The following is a 15,103-nucleotide window of genomic DNA, read 5'->3' on the forward strand; positions in this document are numbered from 1 at the left end:
ATTATTCCTCAATTGCATTCATCTAATTTTCCCAATATTCTATGATTTGAGGCCTGAAATTCTCTTTACACAAACACAGTTTTGATGAGACCAGGCTATCCATCCATCCATCCATTATCCAACCCGCTATATCCTAACTACAGGGTCACGGGGATCTGCTGGAGCCAATCCCAGCTAACACAGGGCGCAAGGCAGGAAAAATACCCCGGGCAGGGCGCCAGCCCACCGCAGAGACCAGGCTATAAGACATAAAATACTCTCTTACGTGCTACTTTCAGCTACAATGACTACATTACTGGAGCCTTCTTCCATGTCAGGATTGTCCCCTGTGTGAAGAAATGTTTCCTAAAATTTATTACAATGTCCTGTTTTCCCAATTTATCCCCATTAAGGTGGCTATTATTGAAAACATATCTTTTGATTTACTGAACCTTCTCTCTCTATCTCTCTCCTTCCTTCTGCATAGAAGAGCCATCAGAAGAGATGGTCACTGTGGAAATCACCAAGAGGTCATCTGGGTTGGGCTTCAGTCTGGAAGGGGGCAAGCAATCGAGCCAGGGTGATCGACCTCTCACAGTGAAGAAGGTTTTCCTGGGTAAGACAAAACTCCTTGGTTCTATGTTTCTTATCTGAAGGAAAAAATAAAAGGAAGAGAATTATCTTAGATTTTAGTAAATGCTTGATGCCCTTGTCATTTTCTAACATTGATTTGTATAATAAAATTATCTTGTTTTTTCCTGATTATGTGAAGAGCCATATCAGCATTACAATATAATGTGTAAGCATTCCTTTGATGCAGGCTACTACAGACTGAAAATCCCCCCAATTATTTACGGTGCACAGATTTTTAGTATTCATTGGTATTTAAAAATAAATACTGTGAACAAACAAACAAATAAATAAAAACTGAAACACCAAAAGCTTGGTAAGAGTACATTCATTTAATATTAGAACATGAAAACAATTTTCTTAAGAGCAGTTCTTTTAAACCAACAAAGCTTGCCAATCCTATTCTCCTAATTTATCCAAAATAACATCAGGGTGAGTTATAAAGTTTCTTAAAGTCCTGCTATTTACTGTCCACATGTCTATGGTTCTCTGTGTGAAGAAAAAAACGGTAACACTTTATAGTAACTGCACACTATGAAGCATTAGTTAAGCATGACTAAATACTTTGTTCATCATTTAGAATGCATCGCTTCCACATTAATTGGCATTAGCAAGCACTTTTTCACAGTGTGCAGTTATTATAAAGTTTTACCGCATTTATAAAGTGGTTGCTAATGCCAATTAATGTGGAAGCGATGCTTTCTAAATGATGAACAAAGTATTTAGTCATGCTTAACTAATGCTTCATAGTGTGCAGTTATTATAAAGTGTTACCAAAAAAACTTCTGTTTGTCTGAAATTTATCCTTAACAATATATGAAATCAAATGGTCAAGTGGATGAGTTCACATAGTATACTGTATAAAGTGAATGCTACATAATATTCTCAAGTCGGTTTAGTTCAATTCAGGGCCACGGGAAGATTTAGCTTAGCAGGAAACAGCACTGCACAAGACGCCATTTCATGCCCATGCATTCACCTTTGCTTACAGTGACACCAATTTAGACTTGCAATCAGCCTGAATGGAAATGTGGGAGGAAAACTGGAGTACCTGAGGGAAAATTCACATACTATAGATGTGCAAATGTGCCAACTCTACATGAGCAACATCAAGAAATGGGATAAAAAATCAGGAGACTGGATCTACACACTGAACGTCCATGCTGGCCTTTAAATAAACATGTATTGTAAAGGGTTCTTTGACAACAAAAAAATAAAGAAAAAGACAACACTCTACATTTATTCTTTATGCTGTATATTCTAGAAAAATGAAAGTTTAATCCAAGAAAAGTGTAAAATGGGACATGCAGCAAAGGTGTTTTTATTGTTTGGTAAATAATTACCAGTAATTACATTAGCCTTTCATATAAAACTGAAATCATAAATGGGCATTTAGAATATGGGCTGTATATAATGCTCATTGATTAATGCCAAAACATATATTACTGATAATATTATGATTTTATCCCCATATATATGATTTCTTTAGGTACACACTGTTTCTACATTGATTTTCTATGATAACTCTGGTATGCTTCAGTATCCCAAAGAGATTTGCATTAAGTTAACTGGTGACTCAAGATGTCACTAGCGTGGGTGTGTGTACAAGTCTTCCCTGCAGCAATTTGATGTCAAATCCATTATTGGTCATTTCATTTGCATCTGGTGCTACTGGCTCTCCAAAGCCCTAATATAGAGAAAGCAGATTTGGGTGGAAGAGATGAGCAAATTAACTAAAACACAGAAAAACTTAGGACAAAAATCTGCCTTTAATCCTCCTATAAAAATAAAGCATATGGTACTGTAGAAATATCTAATCCTGATCCTCAAGGGCCACAGGAGCTTGAGAGTTTGATCCAGGTGTTCACTTAAAGGAATACTTCAACCAAAAATAACATTATTTTAAAATGTTACTTATGCTGAGTACTTTTTTAGTAGTGGCTGAAAAAAAATGTAATTTAATGTTTTGATGCAAAACAGAGTTAACAAAGTTTATACTTCAATGTAAGTAGACAGTGGCCAACACTAAAAAAAATAATCCATGGAAAAATCTCAGTGTCATATAATCCATGTAAAGTTATCCAGTTGAATACCCAAAACATGTAAAACACATGCATTTTTCTCTAAATTTTTGTTAATTCGATTCCTCCATTAAAAGTAGCACACAATCCAGGACCGTTTCACACAGGGTTGCGGTTTTAAATAGAAGACTGCCCCTTCCCCAGTTCATTGGCCAAGAGTCCGGTCTTCAATTGGATTAACAGTTATGCAACACAAGTAAGGTGAAATTTTTTTCAACATCCATTTATATTGAAGCATAGACTTTATTAGCTTCGCTTTGTGTGAAAACATGAGCTTAAAACACACAGAAAAGGCTGTTGTGATTTAGGTTTAAAAATGCTGGATTAAACTTAATAAAAATTATTGTTACTTTCATAAAGTCACAACCATTTTGTGTTCTGTGATGAAATTGATTCCTTTTTAACTAAACCATAATTGTCCCTATTAATATGACTGAACTTAAGGAGGTTTTTGATCTTTTGCATTCTGGGAAACCTCCTGGCCCTGATTGTTTTCCACAAGAACTCTTCTCAGCATTATGGAAACACACTGCTTTATCAAATTCTTAAAGCTTCTATGTCCTCATTTTCTACCACTGGCTGTTTGCCATGACATCTGTTTGGTGTTGATAGCCCCCCATTCTGTTTTTTTAATTGAATCTAACCTGGCTTTCCAACTAACTCTTTAACGTCTTCCCTTTATACTTCTGTGAGTTTAAAACAACAATCCTTTAAATAATGTTTATTACTCTTTTATGAACTCATGGGTTTGTGCAAATTAGATAAACATGTAGGTTCTTCCACAAGTCTGAATTCTCACTCCTCCATCTTTCATAACCCCAGTCTCCATAAATGAGGTAACCCTGTCTCATTCCCAGGCTGGAACAGTGTGGCATCATTGATATTTTTGTTGGCTCAGGGCTCAGAATGTTTTAATTGCTGAGGTCCACTTTTTCTACTCCACTTTTTTGTTTCACCTCCAACTTCAGCGTGTTAACAGGTCTTGAAGTATTTGTATATTTTCTCAGCACTCCTTTTACCCTCTTTTAATCATTCTCTGTCCTGTAAAATTAAACCTGTCTCTGCTACTTACACCTTTTTGTTCAAGGCTGCCTCCAAGTCCTTGACCTTTCAATCAGACTGGGAATGTGATCTATCATTGTTTATTCCTCTTAATTGGGGCCTAGTTTTTTAGAACACCACTGTTGCTTCTGAAAATCCTAATCATCAACGTACTGAAGTGAAATTTATGCATCACCTGTACTTCACAACTCATAAAAATTTTGCTATGGGCCTTTCTAATGATGACCTTGTTTTCTTTGATCTTCTATAACTGCAGGAACTTTCTTACATGTTTACAGGGAATGTCCTAAGGTCTCATGCTTTTGGTGAGCTGTGTCACAGTTTTTTTCGTCTGTTCTTTCCTGTAACACCCCTTTTACTGCTCAAGTTTTCATTCTCTTAGATCTTTCTGCTCTTTGTCTTTTCTATTTCCAACAGAGATTGTTCACTTTGGGCACATTTGCTACAAAGCTGGTCGTAGTTTCATGTTGGCAGTCTCCTCGCTCTGTCTACAGCCTTATGCTTCTTGAACTATTTCCTGCTAGAATTAATGGTACAGCCATCCCCAATATTTTTAATTAACAATCCCGAGTACAACTTGTCTCCTGTATGAATGCCATGGGGTAGGTATTTTATATGTATTGATGTTTTCATTGTTGTGTTTGGTTTGCACTAATTTGTATTTTCGTATTTGTTTAATAAACAAAAAAGCTTCCCATTTTCCCATTCTGATGCAGGGGATGATTCAAGAAGCATTTTCTACTGTGTTTTGAAATTTACAAATAATGAAATGGTAGCAAAAGTGACAGGAACTTTACTTGCATCCTTCTTTAGTTTATTATTCTTAACTCTCTAAGATACATCAATCCTAGGAAACCCCCCTCCGGTCATAATACTGTGTGCAAGCTAATTAGTCCAAGAAACATGTGCAGTTTGGGAATATGTACAAACTTTATGGAAGAAGCAAAAACAACAACAAACAACAGACTGAGAGTGCAGCTCCACATTAAGATGTAAAGTACCAATTCTACAGATCATGTTTTTGTTTTTTTTAAAGAAATGGTCCATCTAAATGTGGCACAGTGGTAGGTTTTCTAGATACAGGTAATCTGTTAATTGTTGCAAGAAACTTATAGAGTATTTCTTGTAAACAGGCCTCAGAAATACTTTGTTGGAAATATTTACTGCTTTCATTGGGATACAACAATACTATTGCAACCAAAGTCAGTATTGACAATTAGCAGTTTGTTGTTGCATTCATCTGTCCATCTTCTAATTTGCTTTTTGCTGGTCAAAGTAACATGGGAGTCAGGTTAGCTAGCAACTGGTGCAAGGCAAAAACCAGTCCATTGATGAAGTGCCATTCCAACTTAGGGCACTGATTGACATACTAAAATTACTGAATCACTTTCAGTGTAACCGAAACAGCACACTGTATTACTTTTTCTTATGTACAATAAGGATTGAAATAAAAAGCCTCTCAGACTTGGCATAATAAGAGTATGGCAGGGATAAACTGAAATATTTCACTAATCAAAAGTCAGTACTTCCTTAAACCTGCCAGCTCAACTTTGACCAGTGAAAGTGACAGTTTTCACTTCAGGGCTTATTTCAGAAAAATAAATAAATGCATAATTAAAACCATAAATAAATAAGCAACAAAATATGTATTTTGTGACACATTTAATTATTTTATACTCATATACTTTTATTTATTTGTGAATTTATTTATTCTGTTTTGCACAAAATATTTCTCCATGCTACATATCCATAAAGCACTTGTGTATGAATGTCTATGTGCAAGAACAACACACTCTAGTCACCAAGCACTTTTAATTCCTGAATCTCTCTTTTTCTATTGTTCCACTTTTGTAGGAGGTCCTGTAGACTTGGTTCAACCTGGAGATGAAATCCTAGAGATTCATGGCCAGAGCATGCAGGGACTCATGCGCTTGGAAGCATGGCAGTTCATTAAATGTCTGCCTGAAGCCCCAGTGAAGGTTGTATTGAAAAAGAAATCCAAAACTTGACTACATTTGGAGGGTCAGAAATTTTGAAAAAAGCACAAACTGCTGACCTACAACGTTCACAATAAACTTCTGGTCATCAAAAGAGATGTTCGGGGTGCACAATCAGTATTTCCTTAGTCCAGTCAAGTATGTCTGAATTTCCTTACATTTCAAGATGTCACAGAAACAAATTTGTTAATAAAAGGAGTTTGAACAACATTAGGTGGATTGTGGAGTTAAAATTCTTCAGAATCATTCTGTGCATCATCTGACCCAGTATGGTGAACTCATCTTCTCAATGACTGCATGAGTGATGTTTATTAAGCCAAAGTTAAACAACATGGACAGCTGAGTTTCAGAAAATGCCTGCCAATATCCCATTTGGTACCATATTTATATACTAAACATGAAGGCTGGTTATCTTAGACTTCACCAAAGGGAACAAATGACAAACTGGAACCGTGCTGCACTCAAAACAAACAAGTACCAGAAGAAATGTTTGTACCCTGTATCATGGCTCAGTGCTCGAACTATGAATGAAATCTACCAGCCCGGGGTGACTGCATCTGATCAATGCAATCCTTCATTAAAACTTGAAGTGCATTTCGGATGCTGCGTGACAATTATTATGTGAAAAAATATGTTTCATTACTGTTGTTATTATATAGCTTAAAGAAGTCACTTGATGCCTCATTTTGACCACATGTGAACCAGATAGCCTCAGGACCCATAAATCCAATAACTCGAATGTTCATGCACATTTTAATCAAGAGCATCTATTCCTGTTATTAATGAATCAAAATGTAGTGAGCACACTTATCAGATTTGTCAGTACCTTATCTAGCTTCAGCACTCTCATGGGGAGTTAAGAGATATTGTGGATTTTTTGTGATCTGTATTTTTTTTCCTTTGTGTTTGCATTACTTGTTTAAAAAATGGTCCCGCCTTGCCATGTGTTCAGTTCTAATCTGCTTTCAATATAAATAATGCGTTTCATCTTGAAATAATTTGTCCTCCTCGCCTGAATCTAATTTTGGCAGCTTATCTCAGTGAATCCAGCAGAGAAGCAAATTCACGATCTACAATAAAACTCCACACAAAGGACCACTTAAGTTTAAGGCTCTGCAATACTTTTTTTTTTCAACAGGCCTTTTATAAGTTACTGTTGCCACAGGTTGTTTAGACTGAAGGAAAACATGGTGGTGCAGAGGTTAGCTCTGCAGCCTCATGGTTGTTTTATCCAATGCTTGAACCCTGTATTGTGTTTACCGTGTGGAATTTGCAGATTCCCCATGTCTCTAAATTGTCCCCAGTGTTAGTGTGTCTGTTTGTGTGTGCCCTGTGAGGAACGGGTCCATTATCCAAGAATGGTTAATGCCGTGCTGCCAAGATAGGCTTCTATTTTCTGCATTATTTTTACTATACAAGCTTATACTCTCCAATATTTGCAACTGATAAATTAATGTTATGAACCAAATATGCAGATATATAAATGTTAATATCTTTGTTTATTAGTCTGGCACAAAATTACAAATTATTAAAAAGAAGCAATGGTAACAAGTGAAGCTAATTTTTCAAAGCAGAACAAAAGCAATTTGACTACTTTGTAGAAGTGAGCTCCAGGCAGTTCCTCCATGCACACCTCGGCCTTGGTTTTACAACAGATTCTGCACCTGCATCCACATTTATAATGTTACCTAAAATGCAGAATTTTCTTACTTCCTCCAAACTAACCCCATCTCTGTTATCCAAGCTCATGCTTGCCCAGTACATCTCTCAGACACTTTTGTGTTTTTGACACTAGCATCCTACCCACTACCCCCTTTTACAGTTTCCCTTCCAGGTACTCATGCACAGAATGCAAACCACGTACCACACAGGTCATGTTACCAATGTCAACCATACCTTCTCTTTCAGAACTGCCTCAGTCGTTCCTGCATTCACCACAGACCTTTTGCTTCTGTACAGACTTTCCATTCAGTGGTTACTTCACATTAAAATGGGTTCATCAAAGTACAAAAGTCTGCATAGTTTTTTTTTTTTCACTTATCTCTCTGATCACCGCATTCATCATTACTGCAAATATGTGTCAGCAGCATGTTGGCCAACCATGCCTTCAGATACAGGTGCTCATCCATGGCAATACCTTCAGTTTGACTTCTGACATAACGGAGAGGAGCCAAGTTCAGCAGGAAATGTGAGTGTGAATAAGCAGGGGATGATAAATGATGAGAAGACAAAATACAATGCAATTCGAAGGCATTGTTCCCTTTCCTGGACAGGACTATAAAATGGATGGACAGGAGGAGACAGCTTTCCAGGACTGTATGCTTCCCTGACTCACTAGATAGTAGTTTCTCTGGAGTGGTTCACCAATGCACACTTCTGTAGAGCATACTGGGCCATTGTAGTCCTGTTGGGCAGCTCTGTTGGGTTCTGTGAATGCTGCCAGGGACAGCTTCTACCTGACCCAGAAGTGCTTCCTTCGTGCAATGTTGTGTCACCACAAGTGCTTTGAAGTCCAGCATAAATGGGGTCTCCTCATCTCATTTGGGGGTTTGAAAAGTGCAGGACAACCCTTACTGGAGGAGGTTTGGGAGAAAGAGACAGGAGCAACTTTTGAGTTGTGTAGTGGTGGTACAAACATGAAATAAAGAGTTACTTAAACCTGTGACTGTTGTTTGTGTAGTTGTGTTGAGAATCTGGGGTCCCGAGATGTTCCCTATTGGCAACAAGTATTTTAAATAGACATATGAATCATACTGTATATGATTTTCAAAATGTATATATTGCTATCAAAATGTATATATTGTAAATATGATTGTGAAGCAAATGAAAAACGTTTTGGCACTGAGGTGGTCCCATTAATTGCACAGGAAAAAAAGGAAAACTTTGGCAAAAAAATAGCGCTGGGTTAGTAACATTGTATTGACACAAAATATGGCAGCTCTTTGCAGATGTTAGTTTTACACAAGCTCCTGGTCACAAATGATGACTTTGTCTCAGGCCAGGTGGTTTTTATGGAGGCAGAGGTGAAAGAGGTGGGATGATGAGCTGAAGTGGTGTGAAAAGACCTCAGATAGGTCCTCCTCCACACTATAGCAAACAGAAATCGGGTTAAAGCTGGTGTTACATTCAAACTCCTCATATTTTTAACCAATCCCATTGCCACAAAGCATGTGCTAAGCTTGCCTGTCTGATAATATATAAAAATACCAGGGGCCTCATGCATAAACGGTGCGTACGCACAGAAATGTTGCCTAAGAACTTTTCCACGTTCAAATCGTGATGTATAAAACCTACACTTGGCGTAAAGCCACGCACTTTTCTACGGCACCTCATACCTTGTCGTATTGGTTTTGCAGTCTGCGGCACCCAGCGTCAAAGCAGTGCTACTGTTCCTGTGTGGTTACTCTTTATTTTCCTGACGCAGCTTTATAAATACACTGAAACTAACAGCATATTGTTTATTAGTGTAATGCATCTGATTGTAATTAACCTGTAACCATATAATGGTCCAGGGAACAGCCATAGTATTCCAAATACCATAACTGCTTTAGCGTTGTTACTCACACTGCACCTTTTTTTTCTTCTTTCAGCTGCTCCCATCAGGGGTTACCACAGCGGATCATCTTTTTCCATATTACTCTCACTGCACCACTCGGAGTATTTTTATCACTGTATCTGAGTGTGAATCACAGCAGCAGCTGATCGGAAAGAGAATTATCGGTATACAGTATCAAGCACATGCTGCCTCAGCCACGGCAAAACGCTTTAGAGATTTTCCTGTACGGACCTTGCAGTTCAGAAACAGTTTCATCCCAAGAACTTTAAACAGTCAATCAGTCCATCAAGTCCTCCTTGTAGAACTGTTTGTACTTATAAGTACAATCACCTCACTGTAAACTTGCACTATAGTTATAATATTGCACAACCTGCGCCACTTTATAAAGCGCGTATTTACATATGATGACGATATCATTTTTATGATGAAATGCAGCAAAATATGTTGATTATATTATAGAGATAAAACTTTAACTTAATTTAAATAATCTGTATTGTTAATAATTAAACTTGTGAGGACACAGTTCCGCAGCGCTAGCTAGTTCACGGATTGAAGTACCTTGTGCTGTATTCTTTCTGGGGCTGACGCGACTCTGGAAGGATAGATGGATAGAATAATTAAACATGTACTACAAAGATATTTCAATGTTCCTTAAAAATTTTCAAGAATCGTCATTGTAAGCTTACAAATGGCTTAACGTCTATTACAGAGCTGATTGTGTGGCGATTGGGTATTTGGAGAAAGAAAAGTAAGCACAGGAATTGGAGGTTAGTATGTTTGAAAGAGATAGTACTGCTACAATAATTTCATCGAAGGTCGCGCACAATCACGCACCATGCTCCCCTGTTTAATATCATGCTTTAACTCCTATCTTCATGAAAAAGATATCAGGTATACATCTCAGTATTTTAATTATTCAGAGAGCCGTAATATCACAAATGTAATGGATTCTGTGTCCTGTCGGAGAAAGAGAAAGCAGAAGCACGTAGTGATTCACACACATAGAGCAAAAGATCAAATACAAAACAAAGCATTTAACGGGCTACTTTAATTACGATGTGATTTGAGAAACTGGTTAATTAAACGATTTTAAGATGAAGTTTATGATGTTCTACTTTAATGACAAAATAAACTACGTAATTAAAGTGGAAATTTCAAGATTGAAGTTGACATTTCATGCTTTTTTTCTACTGTGTGCCTTTTTTTTCTCTGTACCCTAATAAGCTTTCATATGATACTCAGACGGTGGGCTGCGACTCGCCTTTTCACGGCGACTTTGATATTTGACAACTTCTTTTTTATTTTGGGCACTGTGCGACTTTGTGAACTTGAGCTTTCGAGTTTCTCCGACACGCTATGTCAGTCGATCAGCTTCCTTTTGTTGTTTATACCACTGTTTTTCCTTGCCTCCATTTGGTATTCTCTGAAATTCTTCCATTTTCCCTCTTGCTTTTTCTATTGTCTTTTTACAGAACACTGAGCTTAAGGGCTATTTATATTTATTTGCATATTCAAAGAGGCGTAATTCTGGGAGGAGTTGGGGCGGGACAGCAAGCGCGTGCACGAGCGTTACTTTTCACGCTGATCGGGATTTATGTAGCAGAAGAACGCGGAAGTGGGCAAACGCGAAGTGGGCAAACGACACATTCCTGCATCTGGATTGTTCTGTGGCTTTTGTGCTTACGTTATGTTATAGTGCGAATTCTACGCACAGCGTTATGCATGAGGCCCCATGTGGCTTTGCCCCCTGCTCGCTTTACTCGCCAACCACCGTGCTTCCACTACACGCTAGCCTCTTTGCGGTTCTGCCGCTTGCGTATGGGGATGGAGCTGTAAAATTTACTAACTATTTTACATTACTAACCATATTAAAAAATATTAAAACGTAATAATTTGAAATGTAAATTATGTTTCATGTTGCGTTAGTTAATTGTTGCGTAATACAATTTCGTTCTGTTTGGCTTTGAAATTACAATGCAAAAACATTTTAAACTTACACTTTTACTGTAAAACTTAAGCAAAAACAATTATTTGAATAAAATTTTCGTCAATATCGTATTGAATTGTGATTCTGTGTTTGGAGTTTCATCGTGACAATGCGAGGTATAACTGCACAATTGAATTTCTTTTCTTTGCATTAAATAAAACGACTTTTTCAAATGTTTGGCTCTGAGATTTGTTAATTGTCTATGCAAAAGCTATTCTAATGGGAAACCGTTAACAATGTAATAGAAATGGCATATCAAGATCTCTTGTGTTGTGTAATGTTATCTGCAGATGTACTACATTACCTTTCTTGGATACATCCCTCTTTCTACAGTAATTCGTGTGGTGGAAGACTGGACGGTGTTAACGGTTGTAGATATTCTTCAGGATATTGTAAGTTGTTGTTTTTATCTTCCGCACGATCATCACCAACTGTTTCAGAATAGTCTATTGATACTGATTGAAATTTTTGGCATAATTTCGTTTGACTTCCTTGTTTCTCAGTGCTAGGATTGCCCATGTACTCATTTTTTCTGTTGATAACCCTTCATGATGAAATTCTTCAATAAGATTTGGACATTAAATGTCTTCTTTAATTGGGAACTTAAAGTGAAGAAAACATTAAAATTTATAAGAGCTTAGAGAGCAGAAAATGTGTCTGTCAAAAGCATTCACACGAATGAGAAGTGAGAGTACTGTATACATGGTTTTCTATGGTTGAGAGAAGAGCGTGACTTGAAAACATCTCATGGCCAAAGTTTCATCTCGTGGGACTTGAAAAAATCTTCCAAAAAGTCTCATCTCGTCACATATTTTTTTATTATAATAAAGAGACACTGACAAAGCTTTTACTCTAAGATGCCGAATACTTTTTCCAATAAGTGTTACGGTTTATAAACTTTTAAGCAGAAAAAAAATGTATCAAATGTTTAACTTCTGGATGCATACCATAGTTGTGTCAGCTGTGAATTTAACAGAAATATAACAAATTGCTTATATTTTTACCACAGAGTGTAAACTTTTACTGTTGCTTGGCAGAGAGGTGACTTGTAGCTCACTCTAAGAAGGTGTATCCAGCAGGGGGCGCTAGCTCTCTTGTTGGAATAAGTTCTTTTGTAATTGTGGTGTGTTACATAACCCGAAACTATATAGATATTATATAAAAAGGCGATCCCCCCCCTTAGTGATATGGCAGTAAGAATTCACATAGGAGAAATAACTTAGCTTTCTTTAATACGCGGCATAACAGATAAAGGAAGCCAATGGCAAGAACTCAGTTTGGGAGTTGGGGCCCGCTGTATAGAGGTCTGACATTTTCTGCACTGCGTTGGAAGGATTTTCCGGATCGGATGATGTTATCTCCCATCTGTCTGTCGGCTTCAAAGGTGTGCCAAGCAATGTTCCAAGGCTTTATACCCTTTCTTCATGTGCAGGCCCCGACTTAGGTGAATAATACAATTCCAAACAAGGAAAAGAAGATCCACTGTCATGCTGACTCTGACACACAGAAATAGTACAATGCCCATTTCGCAGTTGTCCCTATCTTGTCTTCTAATGCTTGCCTAGCAGTTCAAATGCTGGGCCCCTGTACTAAATCTGGTTTTGTGTTAGCTGTACATGTGAGAAGAAAAGAAAAGCAGATTTAAAATATTTGGACAGAGCATAGTGACATATTAAACTAAATGGGCCATCAGTAGTGTTAGAGCTCTCAAATGATAATGTTCCCAAGTCTGAGCAAAGAGAAGGATCCTGTGATATGTCAGTTGACTTGCTAGTCCCACCACCCCACCCATGAATACAGGAAATTCTTCTCAATAACACTTGAGTAATTGAAGGATCCAAGAGGTAAGTAAGGACAGACTACAACCCAGAGCACATGTCCTGTAGCTTGCAACCACACTCAACCAGCTACGCAGAAAATCTAATATGTCCACCATGCAGCTTTCCCTACATAAGACTGTGATTTTAGCAATAAAATACTGTAGGCCATTGTACTCAAAAAAATGTAAAAACATTATCCCTGTAGGACAAAAACTACTGGAGCAATTGTGCTCAAAGTCAATCGACTGCCATCATTCTTTAACATTAATGACTGTGCCAAGTTTTATTCAGATTGAGTGGTCCGTTTTAGAGTCACCATATCCTAACACACCAACCACACTCACTTGCACAGACATCCCCCTAAAAGTGGGCAAGTTGTGCTCAGAAAAGTCTAAAACATGTAAATCGATTGAAAACTTGGAACTGAAATTTTGACCCTGTCCTAACACCTCACTTGATTACTTAAATAGTGTGAGGAGAAAGCAAGAATTGCAAAAACAACACATTCATGGAGCTTAGTTTTTCTTTCCCAGAATTTTCTTTTTGTTTCAACTTCCTCATTCATTACATACAGCATTCATTCAGTTATGATTTGATTGTTATACATTTTAATAGATTTATTGTTCATTTTTTCTTGGACATTTGGGCACTTTTAAAGGTTTTGATGGCTGTTAAATCTTATTTTGGTTACAGTTTTTGTTAAGACTTTTATTGAAACACATTAAAAATGTAATCTTTACACATTTTGGGCTTAGTTTGTGTACTGTTGCCAGTTTTGTTGCTGTGCACGACAACTGGAATTTGTGACCCATGATGGTATAAAAGTCAACTTAATGACTTCATTGGGTTTATGAATTTTAGATAAAACTGTTTAGTGGCAAGTACATTAAAAGTATTGATCTTCTGGTTATGACTTTATTTCCTTTTGACTTTCATTTCTGGTATTTTGATTAAGCTTGATGACAGATCAACTTAGGTTTCCTTGTTTTGAGTGTTGCACTTTAGACTAGGTGTCCTCTCTCATACTTTCTTATTAAAAATCTCAAAATGTTTCTATGGCAGAAAATATTAGTTTTCCATTCCTCCTTATTGCTGAAGGACAGACTAAGAAAGATAGAAACCAACCCACACAAACTGTAATATATCTCTCAATTATAAAAAAAAATCATGCAAAGGAAATGCACGGCGACGATACATGATCTTCTCGGATGTTCTCTGAAGACACTTAAAAGATCCGCAAGACACAAACAGTATCAAATAACACTCAGTTGTGCAAAGGCACGTAGCACACACAGATCCTGTGCTCTCAGCACATATAAAGCGTATAAGGACAATACATTCTAGATGAAACGTCAACGACTAAGCAAAGAAGAAAAAGCAGTGTGGAGAAAAGAGACCCAAAAGTGTTGGAGAGAAAAAAAGGCAGATAAGAGATTATGAAAGCAGTGGAATTCGAAAGGCTCAAACAAACAATGGTGCGATACGCATGCAGAGAAAGGTAAAGAATATGAAAGCAGTAAAATTCGAAAGTATTATAGCGTCCCGGCCAGGTTGAAGTCTTTTTTGTTTTAAGTGACTGTTAAGTCCAACTGAGGGAGGGTGGAGTACAGCAAGACTGATAGCAGCGCGACAGCAGATGATCCGACAACACCTCCTTAACATGCGTTCAACCCTTGGCAATGCGAGCAGCATTATACGTCCTGAGAAAGAGATTTACCCACGCCCGGGGCCAGAAATAAAGGACAAGTATTGTTTTTACAACGTCACGCGAGACAAGGCAGTGAGACATCATTTAAAACAAGTCCACGGACATCTAACCCAGCAGTTGTTGGATTGCTGCTGGCAGACACACTTCATGTACTCCCAGCACTTAAAACAACAACAAGAGACAAGCAAAACATGAAGCTTGCCAGCAACAAAAAGCCTGCAGATGATCAGACTGCTTCTCCTTAGCGTGCGTTCAGCCAAATGGACAGCTGCTGTACAGGCTT

The 15,103-nt window shown here is 37.6% G+C and overlaps 1 protein-coding gene across 5 annotated transcripts in view; it reads left to right on the forward strand.

Moving 5' to 3' along the window:
• The window catches only part of si:dkey-92i15.4, a 49,459-nt gene extending 42,578 nt beyond the window's left edge, over positions 1–6,881 (forward strand). For 3 of the 5 annotated variants that reach the window (XM_039751940.1, XM_039751933.1, XM_039751966.1), the window contains 2 exons: positions 467–595; positions 5,607–6,881. In XM_039751940.1, the coding sequence (XP_039607874.1) occupies positions 467–595; positions 5,607–5,761 (284 nt within the window). In that variant the 3' untranslated portion in view covers positions 5,762–6,881. Of the gene's footprint in view, positions 1–466; positions 596–4,169; positions 5,366–5,606 lie in introns of those variants that run through there. The other 2 variants (XM_039751949.1, XM_039751957.1) reach the window with 2 other exon arrangements.
• Positions 6,882–15,103: the final 8,222 nt, after the last annotated feature.

Source organism: Polypterus senegalus, chromosome 1 (assembly GCF_016835505.1).
Source record: "Polypterus senegalus isolate Bchr_013 chromosome 1, ASM1683550v1, whole genome shotgun sequence".
In the NCBI taxonomy this organism is placed as follows: domain Eukaryota; kingdom Metazoa; phylum Chordata; class Cladistia; order Polypteriformes; family Polypteridae; genus Polypterus; species Polypterus senegalus.